The sequence below is a fragment of the Gymnodraco acuticeps genome, unplaced genomic scaffold (assembly GCF_902827175.1).
Source record: "Gymnodraco acuticeps unplaced genomic scaffold, fGymAcu1.1, whole genome shotgun sequence".
Taxonomy (NCBI): Eukaryota; Metazoa; Chordata; class Actinopteri; order Perciformes; family Bathydraconidae; genus Gymnodraco; species Gymnodraco acuticeps.
In genome coordinates, this window is record NW_022990192.1 from 468,059 (window position 1) to 492,855 (window position 24,797).

The window sequence follows — 24,797 nt, forward strand, 5'->3', positions numbered from 1 at the left end:
TCCGTGTGTTCGGCTGGCAGAGCTGGCAGTATTGGAGCAGTGTGGGGTTGGTAGAGGCCCTGCAGTAATCTCACTGCTTCCTGTGGTGTTGAGCAGGTTTCGGTGAAAGCCTCAGCGGCACCGCGGTGGTCGCTCAGACCTCAGAGGCTTCCTGTTTCCAACATTACGCAAATATATTCCTACTCCTCTCTTTACACCTTCAAAAGACAGACAAATAAACATGTTTCACTCTGATATTTACCTTTACATTATTTATATATCTGTATGTTTTATTTATATTTGTTTTTATTGTTTTATAATTATGTTATACCTTAGGATCTGAGTACTTAGTTTCTTGGTTTATTACTTTATCCATCATTTATTTGTGTGTGTGTGCGCGAATGTGTGTGTGAGTTTGTGTGTCTATGTGTGTGTGTGTGTGTGTGTGTGTGTGTGTGTGTGTGTGTGTGTGTGTGTGTGTGCGTGCGTGCGTGTGTGTGTGTGTGTGTATGTGCGTGAGTGTGTGTGTGTGTGCGTGAGTGAGTGTGTGCGTGTGTGTCTGTGTGCATGAGTGTGTGTGTGTGCGTGTGTGTCTGTGTGCGTGAGTGTGTTTATTTTTATTATTTTATTCCCTTATTCATTTTTTTTTCATTATTTTATGATTTTATTCTAATTTTACTCGTTTTTTATTTTATCACTTTTTATTCCTATCTGTATTCTTGTTTGATTCTGTCCTGTGTTAGTACGATCTCTGGTTAAAACGTATTGTTGTTATTTGTGTTGATTCTTCATGTTGTTGTTTCGTGACGCCCTGTGTCCCTCGGTGTGTGAACAGATTGATCAGAGGGGATGAAGGCAGTACGTATTGATCCCGTGTGACAGACTTCCTTTTGTTTGACTTCAACACAACATGTTGATGAGGCTCAACTGGGGGCTTCCATAGAAACCCCTTCAATAGAGAGAGGGGCCCGAGACAGGAAACACACAGCAGGAAGTCAAGAGTGTGGCGCCCCCTGCTGCAGGAGTATCATATTACACTCCACTGTATTTATTAATAAAGAAATACAAGTACATCATGGAAAAAATAGGAAAACGTATAATGAAATATACAACAACAATTAAATTGAAAGTAAACAAAAAATATGTAATAAGAACTAAATATCAGGGATACAAAAAAAGAATGAAATAAGTTGAAGCTTTAAAACGATGACAATAACAACACACCAAATGAAAGGCTAGATACAAATATATATGTATTTGATGTATCCTTAAATGCACACTGAAGAACATTCCTAACATTCATCTACATTTTTTCCTAAATATTTGGGAATAGTTTTAAAAAAAAATATTCACATCTTGGGACGATGGGATGCTTTTGAATATAAATCACAGTAAAGTCAGCAGCAACAAAACTCTTACTTTGTTTGCATGAATTCTCTTTGCAAGCGTTTCCCTTCTGTCTGGAGGAACATCACAAACTGTGCGGAGAGGCGACGGCGTGTCGAGAAACCACGAGAGTACGAGGTGGGAAGTATAAGTACATGTGCTCAAGTTCTGAGTACACTTTGAGTTACTTTCGGATACTGTGTACTTCTACTCTAATACAGTTCAGAGGTAAATGGTGTACTTTCCCTCCACTACATGTATAAATACCTTCAGTTACTTCACAGATGTGGATGAATGATGTGAAATATAATCAAGTGTTGAATCAGACTTTAGTTCCACCTGGAGTAAATCCACCAGCTACCCTGCAGTATACAAAGTACTTCAAACTAGCTGCACCTTCACCAGCTTTGAGAACACTTTCATGATCAATCATTATAAAACATATCATATATATTATTCTGAAATGGACCAATCTGCACAATGACTACTTTTACTGTCGCTACTTTCACTATATTTTGATGAGAATACTTTTCTACTTTCACTTGAGGAACATTTTTAATGCAGGACTTTTACTGAAACAGAGTATTCCTACACTCTGGAACTTCTACTTTTACTCAAGTACAAGATCTGAGTACTTCTACTTTGACTCAAGTACAAGACCTGAGTACTTCTACTTTTACTCAAATACATGATCTGAGTACTACTACTTTTACTCAAGTACATGATCTGAGTACTTCTACTTTTACTGAAGTACAAGATCTGAGTACTTCTACTTTTACTACAAGATCTGAGTACTTCTACTTTTACTCAAATACAAGATCTGAGTACTTCTACTTTTACTGAAGTACAAGATCTGAGTACTTCTACTTTTACTCAAATACAAGATCTGAGTACTTCTACTTTTACTGAAGTACAAGATCTGAGTACTTCTACTTTTACTCAAATACAAGATCTGAGTACTTCTACTTTTACTGAAGTACAAGATCTGATTACTTCTACTTTTACTCAAGTACAAGATCTGAGTACTTCTACTTTTACTCAAGTACAAGACCTGAGTACTTCTACTTTTACTCAATACAAGATCTGAGTACTTCTACTTTTACTCAAGTACAAGATCTGAGTACTTCTACTTTTACTGAAGTACAAGATCTGAGTACTTCTACTTTTACTCAAGTACAAGATCTGAGTACTTCTACTTTACTGAAGTACAAGATCTGAGTATAAGTACTCAGATCTTGTACTTGAGTAAACTCAAGTACAAGATCTGAGTACTTCTACTTTTACTCTATTACAATATCTGAGTACTTCTACTTTTACTGAAGTACAAGATCTGAGTACTTCGACTTTAACTCAAGTACAAGATCTGAATACTTCTACTTTTACTCAAGTACCACATCTGAGTACTCCCCCCCCCCCCCCCCCCCCCCGATGATATCTCCCAGAGTTCTTGATATTTCTGGAACAAAGCAAAAACAATATCAATTAAAATAAGGTCAATTATAAATGAAGCACATGAGAGTTGTGTGTAAAAATATGAATGATATTTAAAAACAGAAGCTATTCATACCTTAGTCACTGTTCACGTTCACAGGAGAGTAAAGGACAACTGAAAGAAAAAACAGTTTTAGTTTATTCTTTAAAATCAATGTTTCATGATTGCTGGACTCTAGTTTATCAAATACTCTAATCTTTAATCCTCTGATCAGATAATCCTGATCCAGAGTCACGTCTCCAAATGTCTTTGTGTTATTCAATTGATCCTCACCGGATTCCTCCTGCTGGTAGACGGGCTTTTTCACACTGGCATGTTGAGCTGTGAGGAAACCAGAAGCTCGCATCAGAGGAGAGGCGGCTGCTTTGCTTATATTATCATATTTTGCATTTCAAATGAGCTTCATGTTTATCCAGGAACGGAGAGGACAAAACCAGCAACCAGAGGCTAGCTGCACATGCTATGAGAGCAAATCAAGACTTGTATGCACAGATTGCACCATATCCGTCTAAAATGTCATAACTTCATAATTATATCCAATTAGACATTTGTGTGATGCTATCATATAACGTATGACTTCTTGAGTTAGTGGTAAAAACGTGTTTTGTGATTCAAAGGGACCTTTAACCCCAAACATAATTTACTCCTGACAGTAAGTCTAAGTGGACGTTAATGCTGAATCTCGTTCACATGAAAAGACCCAAAGTACAAGATCCCCATCCTCGGCTTTGGTTTGTGCCGACGGAATACAAATCAACATAATGTCAATATCTCTTAGATCCACAGGTTAAAGAGTCACTTTAATAACTTCCTTTAGACTCACATGAAGAGGCGTCGTTCAGAGTAGAGTAAACCAGCTGGAGCTCGACGCTGCCCCCAACAGGACGGTCCGAGTCCTGCAGGCGGTGATTCTCCACTTTGGATTATACACAAGAAAACAAAATATTGATATCTTTCCTTCATGGAGTGGTGCAGTGATGTCATATTTATGTGTTGGTCCCTGAAGGCAGCATCTCCCTGGTCCAAAGGGATTTTCAATTATTGCAGAAAATAATCTCAACGTTATGATACTCACACGTTTAGGATAATAAACGTGATAATCTCCACATATTAACACCACTTTATGATTTATGTCGTAGAACGAAAAGTTAAAATTGCGTAGCCTACCTGTTTCAGCGTTTTCATAAATTGGGGATGCGGCGGCTCGAGCTTAAGAAGAGGAGGAAGAAATGAAGGGGGACAGTTAGAAATTCAAGAGAAAGATTTGGTCAAATAGATTTTTTGTCAAAATCTCCAAATTCTGACTATTTTCTGTAAATCTCAAATTTCCGATTATTTTCTGAAAAAACTCAAAATTCTCACTTTTTTCAAAAAATAGTCATTATTTTGTGAAAAGTCATAAAATATCAACATTTTAACTATTTTCTGAAAATTCTGACTTTTTAAAAAATATCTCCAAATTCAGATTTTTTTAAATAAAATCTCAGAATCCTGACTATTTTCTGAACATTTCAAAATTCTGACTTCATTAAAAAAATCTGACTATTTAAAAAAAATTTCAGAACATTTCAAAATTCATATTTTTTCAGAAAATTCATATTTTTTTCAGAAAATTCATATTTTTTCAGAAAATTCATATTTTTTTCAGAAAATTCATATTTTTTCAGAAAATTCAGATTTGTTTTAGAAAATTCAGATTTGTTTGACTTTGAAAGTGGGGTTTGTGTTTCAGCGTACCTCTGTTCCTCCTGTAAGCGATGCATCCGGTGCCCAGCAGCAGCAGCACGATGAGGCCGCTCACAATCACAGATATGATGAGAGTTGTACTGTGTGTGGCTGGATGTCTCCGCTCTGCGACCCCCAGCCGGCTCTCCGCCCTGCAGCTCAGCACCTCCTGCAGGTACGGCACCGAGCTGAGCAGCCGGGCCGGGCCGCTCTGCTGGTTCTTCACATCCAGGTCCCGCATCGGGGTCCCGGAGGCCGACAGCCAGGTAACGTTGGGCAGCGGCTGGCCCTCCACCTCACACTGCAGCCTCCGGGGGGCGCCGTCTGAACCCGGCTCCACCACGGACATGTTCAGGATCTGAGGTTGAACTGCAGAAAGGAAAATGTATGAATTCCCTGTTAAGCGTAAGGTTATTGTAACGAGTAGAGAGGATGGACAAAGGTACCATAACTACACAATGCAATTCCTGGACAAATTGTGGCATGAATGCTGTATGCTGAAAAGCTGACATTTCGTTGAATGATGGTTCTGAAATTATGTCAGGATTAATAGCGCACATGTCCTTATTGACTAATGTAAAATGCGATCTAAAATGTGGGAGAAGAAGGCAAACAAAAAACGTGGCAGGATTTAAAAATATGAAAACATATTTCGCTTCTAAGCATTCACACCAAATAACATCCAATTAACGTAAGACATTCGCTGGTCGTAATGCAGCATGCAACATTTGATAACTGTCTTTCTATTTGGAGCTTCGGCCGGAGAATTCAGAAGAGATTTGGTGAGCCACGAGTTGACACAACGGATGCCAAACCAATTCTGAAGATCTCTAACCCAGACCCATGTATTTAGTTCTGAGAGAAGAATCAACTTGCTGCATAACAAGATAAAACCTAACACCTCTATCAGCTGGCGCCAACAGGCAGGAGCAGGGAGACAGAACACTGAGTGCAGCCCAGAGTGGCAGGCCTGTGCTCAGTGAGGGCAGACTGAGGAACTGGGTCAAAGGTGTGTGTTATTTAACACAACAAGTACTACCTAGGTCAGTGGATAATGTAATAATACATTGAGGTCAATCATTTGCATTTCAGTTTAGCACCGTGTATCGTCCAGGAAGTCTCAAGCTCTGGTGGTGCTCTTGGCATTACGGTATAGGTGGTTCTGTACAATATCTGTCACATGTTCAGAATGTTGTCATTGATTTGGAACCAAAGTATGGGTTATGTTGTTGCTGGGATATCAGCAGCTCTGAATTGATCGCTCAGTCCTCACCTGTCACATAGAGCTGCGTCTCTTTCTGGATATATTGCAGCACACGGTCCAGCTCCACCCTGCAGAAGAATGTGCCGTTATCACCCAGTTGGACCCTTCTGATGAGGAGGGACAGCTCCCCCCGACGAAGGTCACCGTACGTAGAATATTTTAACTCTGACTCTGCACAGCCATGTTTTCCCTCCATGGACTCGTTTCTAACTGAGCAGGTGAGGAACGGGAGGGCGTTTGATTCTCTCGCCAGCCATTTCAATGTGATCATCCCGGAGTAGCGCTGCTGTCGGGGATGAGTGAAGGAGCAGGGGAGGACCACGTCTTCTCCTCTGGGGACAAAGACCACCGGAGACACCGCCATGTCCCACGAGGCCGAGAGAGACCCTGAAGAGGAAGATCACATCCAGATGAGTGGGTTTGGTTCCCTCACCAGCTTTAATAGAACGTGTATTTGGAGGGTGAGTGCGGCGCTAAACTCTTCCAGTAGAAACGCCCTGCAGCTTCAGAAACGATGCAAATATAAAAACACAAATGTTCCAAAACACTTCCCAGGCATTCCTCACTCTGGCACCTCTCTAAAATGCATGTGTGTGTATTCAAAACATCTGTATAGATATTAACATATGGACAACAGAGTTTTACCCAGGGGGGTCAATAAAGGTTCATCTTTGCTCGCCCAGTATGCGTTATGTTGTTCTTCGTTCCCCTATCTTCTCCTGTAAGTCATGTGCATTTTTGCGAGCACTTCTGCATGATCATGAGTCCGTTTCTTCCAGACAGTTGTTCACATCTTTAAGAAACATTTTCCGAGTAGTTTGCCTTTTGTATTCTGTTGGTAAAGCATCCTTATAACAGTGATGTCAACATTCAGGTATTTGTGATATAACTCAGATATTATGTATTTCTTTTGTTTCGTCCTTTTAAACCTTTTTTGTGGAACCATTGGTGACGGAAACATTAAAAGGAAGAAATACACCCACCTGTGATGATCCCCGACAGAATGAAATAAAAGGTCTGCTGCAGCCACATCCTCACACACGACCACCAACAAGAACACCCTCAAACTAAAACAGCAACATCAGGAAGACTTGTGCAGTGTGTCAAATTGAAAAAGCCACTTCCTGTTAGCATGAAAGAGGAAGTCCACAATAAAGACACCACTCTAACCCGGGTAGCAGTGGGCTTTGAACCTTATTTATAACATGAGGGTCTTTCAGCTGAATCCAGAGTTACCTTCCCTCTGCTAAAGATCAGAGCAATTATGTCTGTGTATTCTCTGGTTCCGATTAACCCAGCCAAATCTTTCTTCTTGTTTTGTATCTATCTCTACGCCGGGATCCGGAGTCGAGGCTGATCCTCTCGCTGTAGTCCTGTGTCCTGGATCCTCTATCCTGAGTTCTGGATTAAGTCGTGGACTTCGGGTCGTGGCTGAACCTGTCTCTGCGGTCCTGCCTTGGGTCTCGTCATGCTGCTTCCCTGATGGCTTCCACAGGATTGTAGCTGACATCCTCGTGGATTCATCTTCTTATTACAGACACATGCATTTCCTAACATTCGGTCTATATGCTGTCAAATGTATTATCTCTTCGATTTACACACGGCATCTATTGCACGTCTGTCCGTCCTGGGAGAGGGATCCCTCCTCTGTTGCTCTCCCTGAGGTTTCTCCCATGTTCCCTTAAACTGTGGGTTTTCTCTGGAAGTGTTTCCTTGTACGATGTGAGGGTCTAAGGACAGAGGGTCTAAGGACAGAGGGTCTGAGGACAGAGGGTCTGAGGACAGAGGGTCTGAGGACAGAGGGTCTAAGGACAGAGGGTCTGAGGACAGAGGGTCTAAGGATAGAGGGTCTAAGGACAGAGGGTCTAAGGACAGAGGGTGTCGTTTTCCTCATACTGATGTTCTGAACAATCTGTGTTGTTGTATTTGCTGTAAAGTGTCTCTACTGTAGGCTATTTTTATTTTATGTACAGCACTTTGGCTCCACCAAGTTTATAAATGTGCTATATAAATAAAACTTGATTTGATTTGATTTGAATTAACTTCCTGGGGAAACTACGGCTCCGCCCACTTTCCCATGAAAACAAGGCATCGGCACCGTCTCTCAGCGGATGGATGTCCCAGCACTTTGATACGGCGCCACGGTTTTTAGGGCTGCATTACAGTAAAGTGATGTCATTTCCTAGTATAGTAATAGTCCTATTGTTGGGAAAACACTGAGTGTCCTCTTCCAACATGAGAGTAGCATGCTAACAAAGGTATCAACTGGAGCTGTGAACATGACAGGATGTGTGATTACCTAGAAGAGCATCAGGACTGTTTGAGGCAGATGATAGCTATGTGATTAACATGATGATTCAGCCTCTATGGAGAGAGACATCAAGCATGCTCATTTCTGACGTGGAGCTAATCTGAAGTAAACATTGAATACTGCTTTCTATTCCTCCATCTTGTGACTGTGTAACTCCCTCTCTTGGATATCAGCATGTGAAGGACACTGTTCAGGAACTAGTTGATGCTCTGTATGTGATGACTCCTTCCATTCTGGAGAGGATCACAGATACATGGATCCTGAGGCTGAAGCTCAAGCCGGTGATGAGGGATTACTAACATTTTTAAGTATTCAGAAAAAGTCATAATTTTGATATTTTGAGAAAAAGTCATAATTTTGAGATAAAGTCCGATTTTGAGAAAAAGTAAAAAAAATTGATATTTTTGAGAAAAAGTCCGAATTTTGAGAAAAAGTCATAATTTTAAGAAAAAGTCATAATTTTGTGAAAAAGTCAGAATTTAGTGAAAGTCAGAATTTGTGAAAAAGTCAGATTTTTGATATTTTTGAGAAAAAGTCAGAATTTTGATATTTTTGAGAAAAAGTCAGAATTTTGATATTTTTGAGAAAAAGTTAGAATTTAGATATTTTTGAGAAAAAGTCAAAATGTTGATATTTTTGAGAAAAAGTCAGAACTTTGAGAAAAAAATCTGAATTTTGAGATTTTGACTACTTCCATTCTGGAGAGGATCACAAACACATGGATCCTGAGGTTGAAGCCTAAACCGGGGAACAGGGAGAGTTTATAACACCTATTGTTAATCTACTAAAGGAAAAACTTGGACATTTAAACTCAAATATTACATCCTGTTATAATAGATCATTACACACAGTATATATCAATTGAATAGCTGGATTGTTTATTTATTTGTTTGTTTGTTTATTCCACACATGGCAGTTATTTTAAAACAAAACATGTACACCTTTTGTTGTAGCTCATAGTGGAAAGGAGAATACAATCTTGTTTGACCTGCCCCTACTTAAAAATGAAATAGCGATACAACAAGTAAAATAAAAAGCGATGTTCTGTCAATCACAGTTGCTTACAAATACTTACAGAAACATAAAACCAGAACACAATCAAAAGTCATCTTCATTGAATGTGTATCACAATGAACTTGCATCGTGTCTCAAAATGAATGTGCTTCCTCAGTTAGTAAGTGATGCATTAATGGCTTCCTTCCTTGTCTTTCCTTTAAATGACTCACAGTTGAAGAGTTGCTTGGCCTCCGATGGTTCGATGATATTATGCGATGTGTTTGCTCAAAATAAAATAACAAACTTTTGCACGTCTAACAAGAAAAAGAGGCCTTTACAATATTCAAAAGAAATAAGCAAAACTCAAATAAAATAACAAACAACTTAGGTATTCTGTCTTTCTTAATAATGCTTGTACAACTTCATAACCTAAAGGGTACTTGTAGGATTTGTATGTGTACGTGTAGTAGCCTACGTGTACGGTTAACAACTGTTCCTCGTCGGTGTCTCTCTACAGGTTGCCCATCACTGTGGCTTTAGCACAGGCGCCGTGGGAATTGTAGTCCTTTATAGTGTGTTGACTACAGACGTCACAATTAGGTGGCCTTTCTTATCAAATCTAAATACTGGCTCTAACAGTGTGCATACCAGTACACCTCTGGGAGACAATGGACCAGCTGTCTGAATCTCAGCGGGTTTACAGAATGTGTGAGTGAGCCACACTCCTGCACACGTCAGCAGAGGCAGTCTTCTTGAGTGTGATGTAGTGTTTGCAGTTTTCAAACAATTCAATACATTCATTACAACCTCCCTAAAACCCTGCTGCCTTGGCCCCTCCCCTTATTACCTCATGGGTCCGCCCCTAGTTCTAGCTTTTGTTTTTCCTATTTTTCTGCATATGCATTCGCTGCTGTGTCCAAAAGTTTAAATACTTTCAGCTCCAATTAAAAGTGATTCCCCCTTTTGTCCGGCAGTGGCTCAGTCAGTAGGGGCTTTGAGTGGAAGCCGTGGGGTCGCCGGTTCAAGTCCCCGACCAGACCTTAATGTGGAGTGTCGACTGCTACTTGGAGAGGTCCCAGTTCACCTCCATAAGTAAATACCATGATTTCTTTAATGTCTCTGATGAGCAGCATACACTGAGACAAGCAAGCTAACTCTCTGAATTAAAAGTAAATTCATAAATTACCGAGATAATTTCTTTCAATGTTGCTGTTGCTATTATTCAGTATAACATATGTCAAGGATGCACAAATAAAATCATTTCAAATCTTCATCAAAGACAGATTTTGACCGAGGCCGAGGCCCTACTGACTGAGCTTCTGATATTTACCCAAACACTCAAACCTAGAACTCATTAAACATCTGGAAGACCTGAAACTAATAACTGAAACATTTGGAGTTTACAGTGAAGTGTAATATAGAGACGCTCACTCACACACACTCACACACACACACACACACACACACACACACACACACACACACACACACACACACACACACACACACACACACACACACACACACACACACACACGCGCGCACGCACACACACACGCACGCGCACACGCACATGCACACACACACACACACGCACATGCACACACACACACACACACACACACACACACACACACACTGTTTAGAGTAGGTGAGGTCCTGATAATTTATTCCGGTAAATTACTCTGACCTACTAATTGACCTTACAGAAGTTATTGAGTCTATGTAAGTTTACTGCTTGGCTCAGATCCACCAACGTCAACAAGATCTCACCTCTATTAACTCCCCGAAGAACCAGGTTCAATTAACTGCTGTTTCAATTCAGACAACTCTTTTTTAATCTGTTTAAGCGATCCCGAAGGATTTTGATATCAGTAAATGTGGTGTGGCCCTACCTAAGTGTGAGTGTGGTAGGGTGCAGTCTTACCTTTGAAGCAGGAGAGGAGAGCACAGGTGTATTTTAAGTTGTCCCAGTCCAAAAGGTGGGATCAGTTTATTTGAAGAAAAATAGGTCCAAACTAATACAGGGTTTTGACCTTCTCTCTTTACAACATTATAATCATACGAAACATATCATGCTGGGGTTATATTTTAATCTAAAACCTTAATTCATAGTTCTCCCATTAAAGTCTTCCGACGAAATTCAAAAGGAATTTCCTCGTGATGGCGTAGGTTTTCTAATTAGATCTAAAATCCTGATACATTTAATAATGTCTTCCAGGCAGAGCTAACTAAGATCACTAACTCTAAGATCCTGTTACGTTTAATAACGTCTTCCAGGCAGAGAAAACCTTACCGAGAGCTATTTACCCAGCTCTGAAGGCCAGAGCTTACCGGGAGAGAGTATACCAGGGGAACCCCCCTCTCTCTCGCTCCCTCCCAAAAAGACCAGTCTCTTTATGCTCAAAAAACAGGATAGACACCCCCCAAAAACACCTCCTCTATACCCAACCAATGAAACAAACTGGGCATGGCCACTGATGTACAGGAATGGACATATTCTATTGGCTATGGCATAAGACACACCTTCCCATGTTTGTGTAAAAAAGGACATGACCAGACATATTCTATGGCTATGACATAACCACCTTTTTGAGGCCTCAATGTGTTTCTCCTTAAGTCAGGAGCCCCCCTCCCTGCTGTGAGAGGAGAGTGAAGAAACGGCCTACTCTCTTATCAGAGACACCCATAAATCATTATAGGTCTTACACTCAACTTAACAAACCACTTGGCTTTGTTTATACTGTAAATATAGAAAACCTAAAATATGAAGCATTTTCATTGTGGGTTATACAAGAATATAATTGATTATATTTGATTATAACTAACTTTCGTTTTAAGTATTCAACATACTATGAAGCTCTCAACACCCTCTTTTTAAAACGCAAAGTTATCAAAACAGCAACAACTAAAATTGTAAGCATACATACATACTCAAAAACCATCAAGAAGCATTCTCATTATGGGTTCATACAAGAATATGATTGATCATATATGATTTATAATTAACTTTCGTTTTAAGTATTCACTTCATATGGAGATCTCAACAACACGCACATGCACGCACACGCACATGCACACACACACACACACACACACACACACACACACACACACACACACACACACACACACACAGCCTGGATGAATGTCTGATGCTGTGATCTGAAGCTCTGATTTATCAAAGGAGCATCAGCTGCTCACAGCTCCTCCAGGAAGTCTGCAGGCTGCAACAGGAAGCAGAGTCCACACATTAAACAATCATTATGGAAATATAAACAATTGCGTATTCAAAACATTTCTAAATAATAGAATTGTTTTGAACAGAAAAATGTATTTATTGATATTTCTAGGAATGTCTCAATAAATCCGATGCTGATTTTCTTGTTGCTGTAAATACATGACTGAGATTCAGTGTGTAAGAGAACAAATATATTTATTTAAATCGACAAATTAAAACCTTATTGAAGCTAAAAGACAGCTAAATGACACAGTTGTTAAATACTACTTGTTGTCTGTCTGTATTTGGACAGTTTTTTAATGACTAAGAGGAAGTTGCGTTCATTTTCTCATGAAATGTGCTCCAAGAAATGGCTAAAGATCATCATGAAAGAGGACATGTTGCCATTGATGTTTTTATCAGCTTTAAATCTTTATCCGACAGACGGCAGGTTCCTGTTTCTGTGCAGCTAAACCTTTATTCAAACACATTTTCTGAGGTTCTCTTCCCTCTAACGGTGCGTCCACACGGCAGCGTGCGTTGAAGCTTGCCGGTGGGTGTGGACCAACAACCAATCAAATTAATCTCCGGCCCCGGACCCACAAGCACACGGTTTGATCGGCTAGAGCTTGTACTGGCATATGATTTGATTGGCTGACGCTTCCGTCGACGCTTGAAAGTTGAACTTTTCTCAAGCGAGCAACGGAGGCAAAGCGATGCTCCCACAATGCAGTTCGGCAAAGCGTGACGTCACCCCATTCAAAGTGAATGGGAAGCGTCTCCGTTGATGCACGCGACGCTGCCGTGTGGACGTACCGTAACGGCCCGTCCACACGGCGGCGTGCGTTGAGGCGTCAGCGCTTCTGCCCGTTCACTTTGAATGGGGTGACGTTGCGCTTCGCCGAACTGCATTGTGGGAGCGTCGCTACGCGTTGCTCGCTGCAAAATGTCCAATCTTTATTCCAGACTCAAGGTCCATATCACATAGTGCTGCGTACCGGTACGCCGAACCGGTACTGGACTTGTAAAAAGTTTCGGTTCAAGTCCGGTTAAAACCGGAACGTCGGGAACCGGTACTTGGACTCGCAAAAAACTAGCACTTACGTATATTCTGGTGTCTGTGGTTATTTAAACATTCCCTGATAAACGTTATTCAGCGTCAATAAATGAGTGCTAATCCCAGTGTGCTCAGTGTACAACATCACATGTCATTTCCCCTTCGATTCACGGTTTGAAAACGTAGCATTTCGCCACATGCTAATGCTAACCGGAAGTGAAGAATTTTCTGAATAAAAGTATTAAGTTAATAGTGTGAACTTCCGGTTTTTTCAGAATAAAACTGATTTAAATTAAATAGTGTATTTAATTCAAAATTACGCCATATCAACATTGATTTTAATTTCTAACAGTATGTACATCACTATGTATGTAGTATGTACTGTATAATGTACACATGTAGAGTTGTAGAAAAGACATGGTGTACAGACAGTACAGTACACTCTGACTGTACAGTCACTACAGTGTATACTGTATAGTAGGTGTGTAACAGTGTAATGCGTATAGTCTACTCTCCACTCTACCTTTCAGCAACGTTTTAGGGATTTAGGCTCAGTCAGCTCAGGGACTGTTTGGTTACTTTAGTTTGGTAAATGAAATAAATGTTTAAGCTTTGTAGTAGTTCACTGTAGTTGCTGTCATAAGTCATTTGTAGACTAAGTGGCAAAACGTTTTTTTTTTACATTTGTACTTTGTAGAGAAATGTAGACACAAGTTGGAAGCACAATAAACCTGATGAGTTTGAATTTGAGTTGATTATGAGTTCATTTTCAATTGATAATTAGCTCACAATAAGTTCACTTTAGTTACTCACACAACTTGACACAAGCCATGGGTTTAGGTCCGGACTTATAAGTCCGGACCTGAACCTGAACCTCTGGACTTGAGTCCGGACCTGAACTTGAATGTGAGTCCAGGTACGCAGCACTGATAGCACATACAAAAAGACAAAACACACATCAATAAATAAAAAGCTATACACAAAACAGATAAAAACAAACAGATAAAAACATAAAATCAGTCCAATCACAGCGAGCCACGCATGCTCACCGTCTGTAGAGGCTATCGCGCCAATGTCTCCAAATCATGGAAGAGAACCGAGTAGAACTCTTCACAGGGTTAATTAAAATGGAGATAACATGATTGTCCGAGTCTTCTAGGCGACACATGAATTTGTACATTAACTTTCTTAAAAGGGCTTGACAGGTAGGAACCCCCAAGTTAACAAACAGCTGGCTGGCACTGTGCCATCTTGGTACCATCAGCACAAAAACAAAAGTTGAGCAATGTTCAACTTTTGAAGCCTCGGCAGAAACGTCAGCCAATCAAAACATATGCCAGTACAAGCTCTAGCCAATCAAATCGCGTGCTTGTGTGTCCGGGGCGGGAGATTCATGTGATTGGTTGTTGGTCGAGTTTCAGACACGCCCACCGGCAAGCTTCAACGCACGCCGCTGTGTGGACGGGCCGTAAGGAGCTGTTGTCCTTAACTCATCAGCTTCAAAGAGTCAATGCTTCAGACATTCAAACTGTAACTTTTGTTTTTAGATCAGCAGCAGTTTTGAACAGGAAGTGAGGAATGGCAGCCGTCTTACACCCACCGTAAATGTTACATATAGACGTATTAATAATATAGATGATCTCACCGGCACACGATGGTCCTCCAGCTTCCTGCAAACACACATCCTGTAAATATGTAAAGATGAAGGAGAATAAAAAACAGTCACTTAGTAGAACATTACCTTTGAATTTCCACGAAAATGTAATTATAATAAATAATATAATACACTTTATTTAAATAGCACCTTAAAGAAAGATGCAGCTCGAAGTGCTTCACAGAGCAAGATACCAAAATAAGCATGTTAGATGGTGTAACACCGGAGGGAACGATGGAGTGACGCTGAATTAATGCTAAACTACAAGGCACCATCATGAAACACAACATATCAAACATAAATCTTTCGGTCACCTTTGGTCCGTGAAGTTTATTCAAAGGAATTGGATTTGTATCAGGAAACAATGGGGACATGTTGACATTGCTCTGGAGTACCGAGTGAATAATTGAGTAATAGGAAGGGCAGAAACGGCATCAGAAGGGGATCAGTGTTTCCTCAGGGAGAGTTACCTTCTGATGAGAACAGATGTCCCTGTGACGAGGAGCGCAGTGAGCAGAGTGAAGAGAACCAGACGAACTACCAGCTGGGCGCCAACATGTCCTCCTGAGAAACACATTACACAAAGACGTTGGACATAGACAACAACTACACCTCCCAGCATGCTTTTCACTAGCAAACACAGAGCTTGACATTCTGTTACAAGCTTGAGTAAAAATAGTTTAATTATTAATGATTCATACTTTTTTAACACGACATATATTATGTTAAAAATAGGTGAATTGTATAACTGACTGAACTCTATAGGGTACGTTTAGTTTTGGTACTAGGTTCTAGGTTTAGAGTGGAAATGTCAACGCAACACTTTACAGTATTTCTACAATGTGGTAGGTAACTTTTATACTTTTGTCCAACTCTGCAGAAGGTTAGTTCATTTTCGAGCATCACTAGTTTAGCCTCCGACCTCTGTTCCTCCTGTGGAACATGAATCCTGTTATTGTTATAGTTTGTATTAGATATGATGAGAGTTGTACTGTGTGTGGCTGGATGTCTCCGCTCTGCGACCCCCAGCCGGCTCTCCGCCCTGCAGCTCAGCACCTCCTGCAGGTACGGCACCGAGCTGAGCAGCCGGGCCGGGCCGCTCTGCTGGTTCTTCACATCCAGGTCCTGCATCGGGGTCCCGGAGGCCGACAGCCAGGTAACGTTGGGCATCGGTTGGCCCTCCACCTCACACTGCAGCCTCCGGGGGGCGCCGTCTGAACCCGGCTCCACCACGGACATGTTCAGGATCTGAGGTTGAACTGCAGAAATAAACCACATTTTGACAATATCAAGAAAGATGTTCTTCACAGCTCCACATACAAACCTGGCCATGGTCCAAAAACATTCACTCTTTATTACTGTTCTGTAAAAAACAGGAACTGTCACATTTTCAGAATTTTAGCATCAACTTGGTACAAAACAAGTTTAGTTTTTTTACATCAAAGCAGACGATTAAACTGGAAATACATGTTGTTGCCATGCTGGGATATCAGTAGCTCTGAATTGATCGCTCAGCCCTCATCTGTCACATAGAGCTGCGTCTCTTTCTGGATATATTGCAGCACACGGTCCAGCTCCACCCTGCAGAAGAATGTGCCGTTATCACCCAGTTGGACCCTTCTGATGAGGAGGGACAGCTCCCCCCGACGAAGGTCACCATACGTAGAATATTTGAACTCTGACACTGCACAGCTGTGTTGTCCCTCCATGGACTCGTTTCTAACTGAGCAGGTGAGGAACGGGAGGGCGTTTGATTCTCTCGCCAGCCATTTCAATGTGATCATCCCGGAGTAGCGCTGCTGTCGGGGATGAGTGAAGGAGCAGGGGAGGACCACGTCTTCTCCTCTGGGGACAAAGACCACCGGAGACACCGCCATGTCCCACGAGGCCGAGAGAGACCCTGAAGAGGAAGATCACATCCAGATGAGTGGGTTTGTGGATCTGACACATCGTTGATTAAGGTTTATTTGAAGGGGTTAGCCCGTTGAGATGAACCCTCTACTTTTCGAGGGGTTCTTTCTGAACACAAACCAGAGGTCTCTCACTCGGAGACTTCCTGCAGAAAGAAGTCAGGTCAATTTAACGCCATCACCAGAAAAACAACATACGTCTTCCTTCATCAGAATACTTTTTAAATATAGTTTTTTAATATTTGTGAAGAGACTATCTTTGCATTCATAATGGGATTGTACCTGATGGTGCAGCATTACAATGGCCAAAGATGTCAATCAACATGGTAGCTCGTTTAACTTCTATTTACCCTTAAGTCTTTTTTATGCAAAACAAAAATCATTTGTTCTTCTCACAGCGGGGACATTTCCATTTGTTACAGAAACCATAAAACCTGCACTATATTCTGTTCATCGTCAACTCTTTCACTTTTGTTAACTACTTCTAATTGGACCGAATAAAAGGAGAAATGCTCGTACCAGTGATGAACCCCCAGAGAACAAAGAAGGTCTGCTGCTGCCACATCCTCAGGCTGAACCTCGAACGAGAAGAGAGAAAACCTGCAAACTTAAACAGCCAAATATCAGGAAGTCGTGTGAAACTAAACGCTTCCTGTCAGTCTCAAGTGAGAAGTGGCCTAGAGCCGACTGGTCGTTAGGGGCAGCTGACCAGGTGACCCTAGTGACAGCAGAATGTAATTAAAATAATAATTCCAAAATGATGCAAAAAATATATATCTCAAAATATATCTTAAAATATATTTTAAGATCATGTTTAGTCGTCTGATTAGTGTCCACATTGAGCTGTGGAGAGCGATGTGGGGCAAGCCCCGATCTAGTCCCTCTCTCTGATTATCACAAGTTGGGCAAAGTGCTGGCAACCCCACCAAAACATCATCTCATAATTCTGATTGGCTGTAAATACGTGTGCCGCGAAAAGTGTAGATATGAAGAGGAGACGAGAGAGAGCAGCGTATAGCGATTCAAATCAGTCAAACGGAAAGAATGAAGTCGACCTTCAGCTTTGGTGAGTCTGTGTTATGTCATATCTTTAGTTGATCTTCTGTGTTTTGCCTGTAGGCTATTGCTCTGCTGGATCCATTGATATTGTGACCTCGGTGATGAGTGCCTGTGTTTTCCTTACAGTCTGAGGTGTTTTAATGCTGAAGCATTACGGGTGTTGCTATTGTTAAGATTTGCTTTGTGATGGCGCCCTCTCCTGTCGAGGTGCGTTATGACATCCCCACGCTGTGTGTGCTCGCAGTGTTGCTCCGTGCTCTTCATTCACGGCTTCCGACAGTATGTCATTTGACACTCCCCCCCTCTCTCCCCCCCTCTCTCCCCCCCTCTCTCTCCCCCTCTCTCTATCTCCCCCCCTCTCTCTCTCTTCCCTCTCTCTCTCCCTCTCTCTCTCCCCCTCTCTCTATCTCCCCCCCCCCTCTCTCTCCCCCCTCTCTCCCCCCTCTCTCTCCCCCTCTCCTCTCTCTCTCCCCTCTCTCTCTCTCCTCTCTCCCTCTCTCTCCCCCCTCTCTCTATCTCCCCCCCCTCTCTCTATCTCCCCCCTCTCTCATCCTCTCTCGTCTCACCCCCTCTCTCTCTCACCGCCCCCCTCCCTCTCTCTGCTCTCCCCTCTCTCTCTCTCTCCCCCCCCCCTCTCTCTCCCCTCTCCTCTCTCCCTCCCCCCCCCTCCTCTCTCCCCTCTCTTCTCTCATCCGCCTCTCTCTCTCTCGCCCCCTCTCTCTCTCCTCCCGCCCCTCTCTCTCTCTCTCCCCCTCTCTCTATCTCCCGCCCACTCTCTCTCTCCTCTCTGAGATGCGGGTGCCCCCCTCTCTCTCTCGTCCCCCTCTCTCTCTCTTCTCATCCTCCCTCGCTCTCACCCCCCCTCTCTCTCTCTCCTCCCCCCTCTTCTCTCACCCCCCCTCTCTCGTCACCCCGCCCCTGTCCCCTCTCTCACCCCCCCCCCTCTCTATTTTTGTACTATTGCTTACGTGTTTAAAAAAGCACCAGAAGCTTATATAAACATCTAAGTTGTGCACATATAGAAACGCCACTGCCTAGAGCAACTCAGGGTACATTTAGTGTCATGTAAAGGTGTAAATGTGTGTGATCAAATCAGCATATATTTTCACGCATCAAAGTCCACATTTTCTCTCCATTCAACACTGGGACCATGCAAAGTTATTGATAAAAATAGAAATTAGGGAAGTAAAAAAAAGATTGGAAAACATAGACACTGTGTCTGATTCACACACACACACACACACACACACACACACACACACACACACACACACACACACACACACACACACACACACACCGTGGTGGTGGTGTTTCTTGTTTGTCTTCATCAGTCTTATCATGGAGGTCCGAAGAGTCTGCAGCATTTTGAGTATGTTATCTGTTCTTGGAGGTAAGCTCTCTCTCTCACACATACACAGACACTGTTGACTTTTGAATTCAGCAGTGGGGTATTTTCTGACGTTTTCTGTGTTCATGCTGGGTTGTTTATTTAGTTTTAAAAAAATTATCCAACGATTTACAGACCACTCTTTCCCCATGTAAGTCAATGGGAAAAAGTGTTTCCGGGCCTGGCAACCAAACGGAAGTGTAGTAATGCCGTATGGCCACCACGAATATTTTCATCTGAGTCCGGCGCACTTCCTGGGGGCTTGCGTTCACCGCTATAGAGTGGCGAAGTCACGCCCTTCTACTTCCACCCGATGGGACCTTATTTCGGAAAAGTTATGTATTGAAGTCAATGGAGAGAGAAAGATTATCTTTCGATCCCGTTTGAATTGTGCCACGAATTACACATATGATGTTTGTCAATCTAAAAAAATAATTTCCATGTCAAAAAAGTTAGTTTGTCGTAAAACTGTTGAAATATAAGACTATGAAAAATACGCAACTAGAAAGACTACAAATCCCAGAGTCGCGTAAGTCATTGGTAAGTGATGTCATTAACGTTACACATTACACTCGTGTTACTCACCGAAACCTTGTAAAGCCGGTCCCGCATGCTGGCTCTTCGGAACCGACTAGCTCCCCTTGTGTGTGTGTACAGCTCTCAACGTGACCAGACTTGGAGTGATTTTCACCTCTTTTAATACTTTCCGCCTCGTTCTGAAAGAAAGAAGTGAAATGTTTCAACGTGACGGCCGTCTGGGTGTGTGGTGCGAGACGGGAGATGTAGGTCATTGAGCGGTTTCACACAAACAAAGTGTAACTTCGCAGTTTTACGACACATTTTATTTTTTTTGACTTGCAAAATTATCTTTTAAATTGATAAACATCATATGTGTAATTCGTGGCACAATTCAAACGGGATCAAAAGATAATCTTTCTCTCTCCATTGACTTCAATACATGATTTTTCCAAAATGGGTCCCATGGCGGTCCACCGGAAAGGGAGGGACTTCGCCTCTCTATTCAAGATCACAGATCACTCGACCTTCAATGTCGAAAACGTTCTCTTTATTTTCTGGTATTGACGGCCACAGCCACGCCTTACAGAACCAATCAATAGTATAACACTCATTATGACTTTTCCCCACACTCGAACACAACTCCTACCGTCTCGTACTCCCTCCACACACACCGGAAAACGCACACACACACCTGGAAGGGGCGGTCTCTCCCTAACTCCCACCAACAACATTGCATAAATAACTTTACAAATGTACTAAACTGTGCACATCTGATAACTGAAATAACTATTAACTTGGACACGCTACAATATTATCATTAATATTTACATTAAAACATTCCTTTGACACTTATAACATTACTTTGCAAGGTCAGCACAAGCAAAATAAGTTTGTAAAAGCAGAATTAAAACACTGTTTCTGTGCTCCTACAATATATTTGTATAATACCATTACACCCTGAGCGTACAAGTACACAATAGCGATCGTTCACTGTTTCAACTGGCATGCTGTGGCATTTAACCTCATCACCACGCCGCAAACAGGCAGACGCACACACACACACACACATGAATATAGATACATTTTCATAACAAAACAATAGGGTTGCTAAGCCGTTGCTAGGCCAATTGTTGGAGTTGCTATAGCAACTCCAAGCTATACCCCCTGGCGCCGCCCCTGCTTGATATGCTTATATACAAGAGAAGGCGTTACAGTCAACAAGATGGAGGAATACTGGTTCAAAGCAGTGTTCTGACATTAGCTCAGATTAGCTAAGGCCTGCGTAAGCAATACACATGACAGTCATATGTCTATCTCTCTAGGCAGGGCTGTGTCATCTGCTAATCGTAGGAACATAGCTATCATGACTTCAACACAGTGTCTCATGAGCATGTAGTCAGACATCCGGCTACGTACACAGCTACGTAGGGCCTCTGTTATCAGGTGCTACTCTGATACAGAAGGAACATTCAGTATTTCCAAACAAAAGTGATGAATATGTCCTTTCACCAATCAGAGAACTGAGACTTTAACAATCAACCAATTGCAGCGCTGGGCTCCGGAGACGACGGCTGGTCGATGACGGTGCAGCCGGAGGTCCGGGCCCTGGAAGGTTACCCCGTGGTGCTGCCCTGCACCTTCAGCCACCCGCAGCACTCCCAGCATACATCTCTGCAGCTGCTGTGGCGTCTGGGCCACGGGCAGGGCGCCTCCATCCTGTTCCGCTGCACCAGCCGGACAGGGGCCCCCAGCTGCGAGCCGGGCCCCCAGCAGGACCAGCGGTACCGGCTGGAGGGGAACCCGCGGGAGCACGACCTGTCGCTGAGGATCAACAGCGCCGCCCTGCAGGACAGCGGGCGCTACTACTGCCGGGTGGAGGTGCAGGGCCGGGACCACGTCAGCTTCGAGGACAAGATAGGGACCCGGCTCAGAGTGGAGGGTACGTTTACAGAGCACATAATAAAGAACACAGGGATTTTAGCCTCTGCAGACCATTTACCTGCACTAACACCTATAGAACACTACAGGAGAGGGAAGACCCCCACAATGCAGAATAGGGCCTCTTTAAAGGTTGTCTTTCAGCTCTACAGTAAGACATGTCTTGGCATGTTGGGTATTAAAACCTTGTCCCTGTTAGGATTTTTTTTAATGTATTTTTATTTTTGAATTATCAAGGACTGTCGGCTTCCTGTTTTTCTTTGAAGGATGTTCACCCCCTGTCTGTCATGTCTGTATTTGCTTCCTGTCTGTGTGTTCCTTCCTGTGTGATTGTCTGATTGTGTTCCCCTGCGGCCCCCCCCCCTGTGTTTCACCTCCCCTCTCCAGCTGTGTCTTGTCTTGTGTGTTTAGTCTTGCTTGCCCTTGTGTCCCTTGTCAGTTCGTCATAGTTTTATGGTGGTTTGGTTCCTGTTCCCGGTGTTCTGGATTTCCCTGTTCCGCCCTCCTATGGTCCCGGTTTGTTTGTTTGCAACTTTCTCTTTTGTGCCCCCTTGCCTGCTCCTATCGTTTCAACCCACTCTCACAAAACAACGTGTAATAGCTACGTTGGTCCACAGGGCAAAACGTAGTATCTTCACAAATAACCCTCTCAAGACGTGACATGGATACAAAATCTTTGTAAAAAGAAAACATGGAGCTCAAATAATCTTCGTAATATCTATCAAACTCCTACACATCCACTGGACGTGGATTCTACAAGTACAATATACACTTCTCGCTAGAAATGAAATCAAAAAGCGTTTTAACGGACAAATTATTCTACAATTTAGGATTTTCCACAAAAAATTATTTGGGTGTCCGCCATGTTCTTTTTTCTCACTGGGAAAGTTTGCGATCACGTGACATGGACACTGGACACTGGTCATTAGAATTGAATAGGACAACAATATTGTATCCGTGTCACGTCTTGAGAGGGTTATTTGTGAACATACTACGTTTTGCCGTGTGGACCAACGTAGCTGTTACACGTTGTTTTGTGAGACTGGGTTGGTCGCTTTTGTATTGAAACAGCTTTGTATTTTAATAATTAGACACTCGCTTTAATTGACATCCCCTTACCTGCCTCCTTGTGCTTTTCGGTCCGCAATCTTGCCAAACCTTGACAGCCCCCTCTCTCCTGCAGCTCCTCCTAAGATCCTCTCTCTGTGGGCGGAGGGCAGCGAGCAGTCTGGGTTCACCGCCCTGTGTCGGGTGCAGGGTTCCCCGCCGCCGGACGTCCAGTGGCTGGGTACCGAGGGGTCCATGCTGGAGGGGTCCATGCTGGAGGGGGCCATGCTGGAGGGGGCCCACCTCCTGGCTCAAGGCTCCAGGGAGAGTTTCCACACGGTGAGCCAGCTGAGGGACGTGTCTCCGGGGCAGCAGTACACCTGCAGCGCCTCAAATCCTCTGGGCAAGGACAAGGCCGTCCTGTACGTGCTGCCCCCCCGACCCCATGTGGGCGGGCTCTCTACTCCCCTGCTGCTCCTGCTGTCCCTGCCTCTGGGGGCCAAGGTGCTCCTCCTCCTCCTGCTGGGGGGGGTGTGGGCGGTGCATGGCGTCCGCTGCTGGAGGAAGTAACCTGCTCTTGTTTTAAATTGAAAATGTTTAACCCCTCCTATCGTGCTCGTTTATCCGCCTTTACTGTAGTTCTCTCACAATGCATTTTAAGAAAATAATCACAAAGCATACAGAACGCAATAAACACATCTAGGTACATAGATTAACTACGGAACAGTTGACAAATAAAATAATAAAAATATTACAAATAAAAGAATGTATACATTAATTAACTTCATTATATTGTGCTATACTTGACCACATTTTATTTAACTCCCTTTTAAGTTGTAAACAATGACTCATAATACTGGTTCACATGAATAACTGCAGTGAATAGACACTGAAAATGTATTCAAAAATGTACATTGTATCGATTTCGATACAGGGTTACCCATTAATTTCTGTTGGGAACATCCTGAGTGTCCTCTTCCAACATGAGAGTAGCATGCTAACAAAGTATCAACTGGAGCTGTGAACATGACAGGATGTGTGATTACCTAGAAGAGCATCAGGACTGTTTGAGGCATATGATAGCTATGTGATTAACATGATGATTCAGCCTCTATGGAGAGAGACATCAAGCATGCTCATTTCTGACGTGGAGCTAATCTGAAGTAAACATTGAATACTGCTTTCTATTCCTCCATCTTGTGACTGTGTAACTCCCTCTCTTGGATATCAGCATGTGAAGGACACTGTTCAGGAACTAGTTGATGCTCTGTATGTGATGACTCCTTCCATTCTGGAGAGGATCACAAACACATGGATCCTGAGGTTGAAGCTCAAGCCGGGGACCAGTGAGATTTAACATTTTGAAGTATTCAGAAAAAGTCATAATTTTGATATTTTGAGAAAAAGTCCGAATTTTAAGAAAAAGTCATAATTTTGAGATAGTCATAATTTGAGGAAAAAGTCAGAATTTTGATATTTTTGAGAAAAAGTCAAAATGTTGATATTTTTGAGAAAAAGTCCGAATTTTGAGAAAAAGTCCGAATTTTTGAGAAAAAGTCATAATTTTGATATTTTTCAGAAAAAGTCAGAATTTTTTTTCAGGGAGATTTTTCTAACATTTTTTTAAAAGATTTTTCTAACACCTATTATTAACCAGTGAGAGTTGTTTTTATCAATTTCCTACGGTGGGTTAGGGTTAGGTTGGGGAAGAGCGAAATATGTTCAAATATCTACTGTGGAGGATATCATCATGTGAAGCAATCGAATGTAAAACACAACATTTATGACGGAAGTAGTAAATCGGTCATATTTGACCCGAACACGCCAGGAGGGATAAACAACACTTCAAA

General features: G+C 42.4%; 3 protein-coding genes across 3 annotated transcripts; 1 reads left to right on the plus strand and 2 right to left on the minus strand.

The window, feature by feature from the left end:
* Positions 1 to 2,790: 2,790 nt before the first annotated feature.
* On the minus strand, positions 2,791 to 6,930 carry LOC117547312 (sialic acid-binding Ig-like lectin 15). Its single transcript, XM_034217937.1, has 8 exons — positions 6,830 to 6,930; positions 5,856 to 6,233; positions 4,595 to 4,951; positions 4,025 to 4,066; positions 3,681 to 3,773; positions 3,131 to 3,178; positions 2,933 to 2,971; positions 2,791 to 2,821 (listed from the first exon to the last, which is right to left on the minus strand). The coding sequence occupies exons 1-7, from the start codon at positions 6,876 to 6,878 to the stop codon at positions 2,934 to 2,936; spliced, it is 1,005 nt and encodes a 334-aa protein (XP_034073828.1). The 5' UTR covers positions 6,879 to 6,930; the 3' UTR covers positions 2,791 to 2,821; position 2,933.
* A 5,423-nt stretch (positions 6,931 to 12,353) lies between these two features.
* On the minus strand, positions 12,354 to 18,106 carry LOC117547307 (sialic acid-binding Ig-like lectin 15). The gene is made up of 7 exons (XM_034217934.1): positions 17,959 to 18,106; positions 17,514 to 17,572; positions 16,607 to 16,984; positions 16,077 to 16,343; positions 15,555 to 15,648; positions 15,076 to 15,100; positions 12,354 to 12,380 (listed from the first exon to the last, which is right to left on the minus strand). Exons 2-7 carry the CDS (start codon positions 17,557 to 17,559, stop codon positions 12,354 to 12,356), a joined length of 837 nt encoding a protein of 278 aa, XP_034073825.1. The 5' UTR covers positions 17,560 to 17,572; positions 17,959 to 18,106.
* A 1,219-nt stretch (positions 18,107 to 19,325) lies between these two features.
* Positions 19,326 to 24,065, plus strand: si:dkey-11p23.7 (V-set and Ig domain-containing protein; the record flags this gene model as incomplete). Its single annotated transcript, XM_034217939.1, has 3 exons — positions 19,326 to 19,446; positions 21,512 to 21,901; positions 23,084 to 24,065. Coding segments are annotated over 3 exons (945 nt in total), but the record flags the coding sequence as incomplete, so codon positions are not given.
* Between the last annotated feature and the right edge of the window lie 732 nt (positions 24,066 to 24,797).

Coding starts and splice junctions, on each gene's coding strand:
- LOC117547312 (XM_034217937.1), bottom strand. CDS start 6,878: ATGTGGCTGCAGCAGACCTTTTATTTCATTCTGTCGGGGATCATCACA. Junction 4,067..4,594: donor CGCTTACAGGAGGAACAGAG/GTACGCTGAAAC, acceptor CCTCTTCTTAAG/CTCGAGCCGCCGCATCCCCA. Junction 2,972..3,130: donor CTACCAGCAGGAGGAATCCG/GTGAGGATCAAT, acceptor TTTTTCTTTCAG/TTGTCCTTTACTCTCCTGTG.
- LOC117547307 (XM_034217934.1), bottom strand. CDS start 17,559: ATGTGGCAGCAGCAGACCTTCTTTGTTCTCTGGGGGTTCATCACTG. Junction 16,985..17,513: donor TCTCTGGGGGTTCATCACTG/GTACGAGCATTT, acceptor CTTCCTCTTCAG/GGTCTCTCTCGGCCTCGTGG. Junction 15,101..15,554: donor ACATCTGTTCTCATCAGAAG/GTAACTCTCCCT, acceptor GTGTGTTTGCAG/GAAGCTGGAGGACCATCGTG.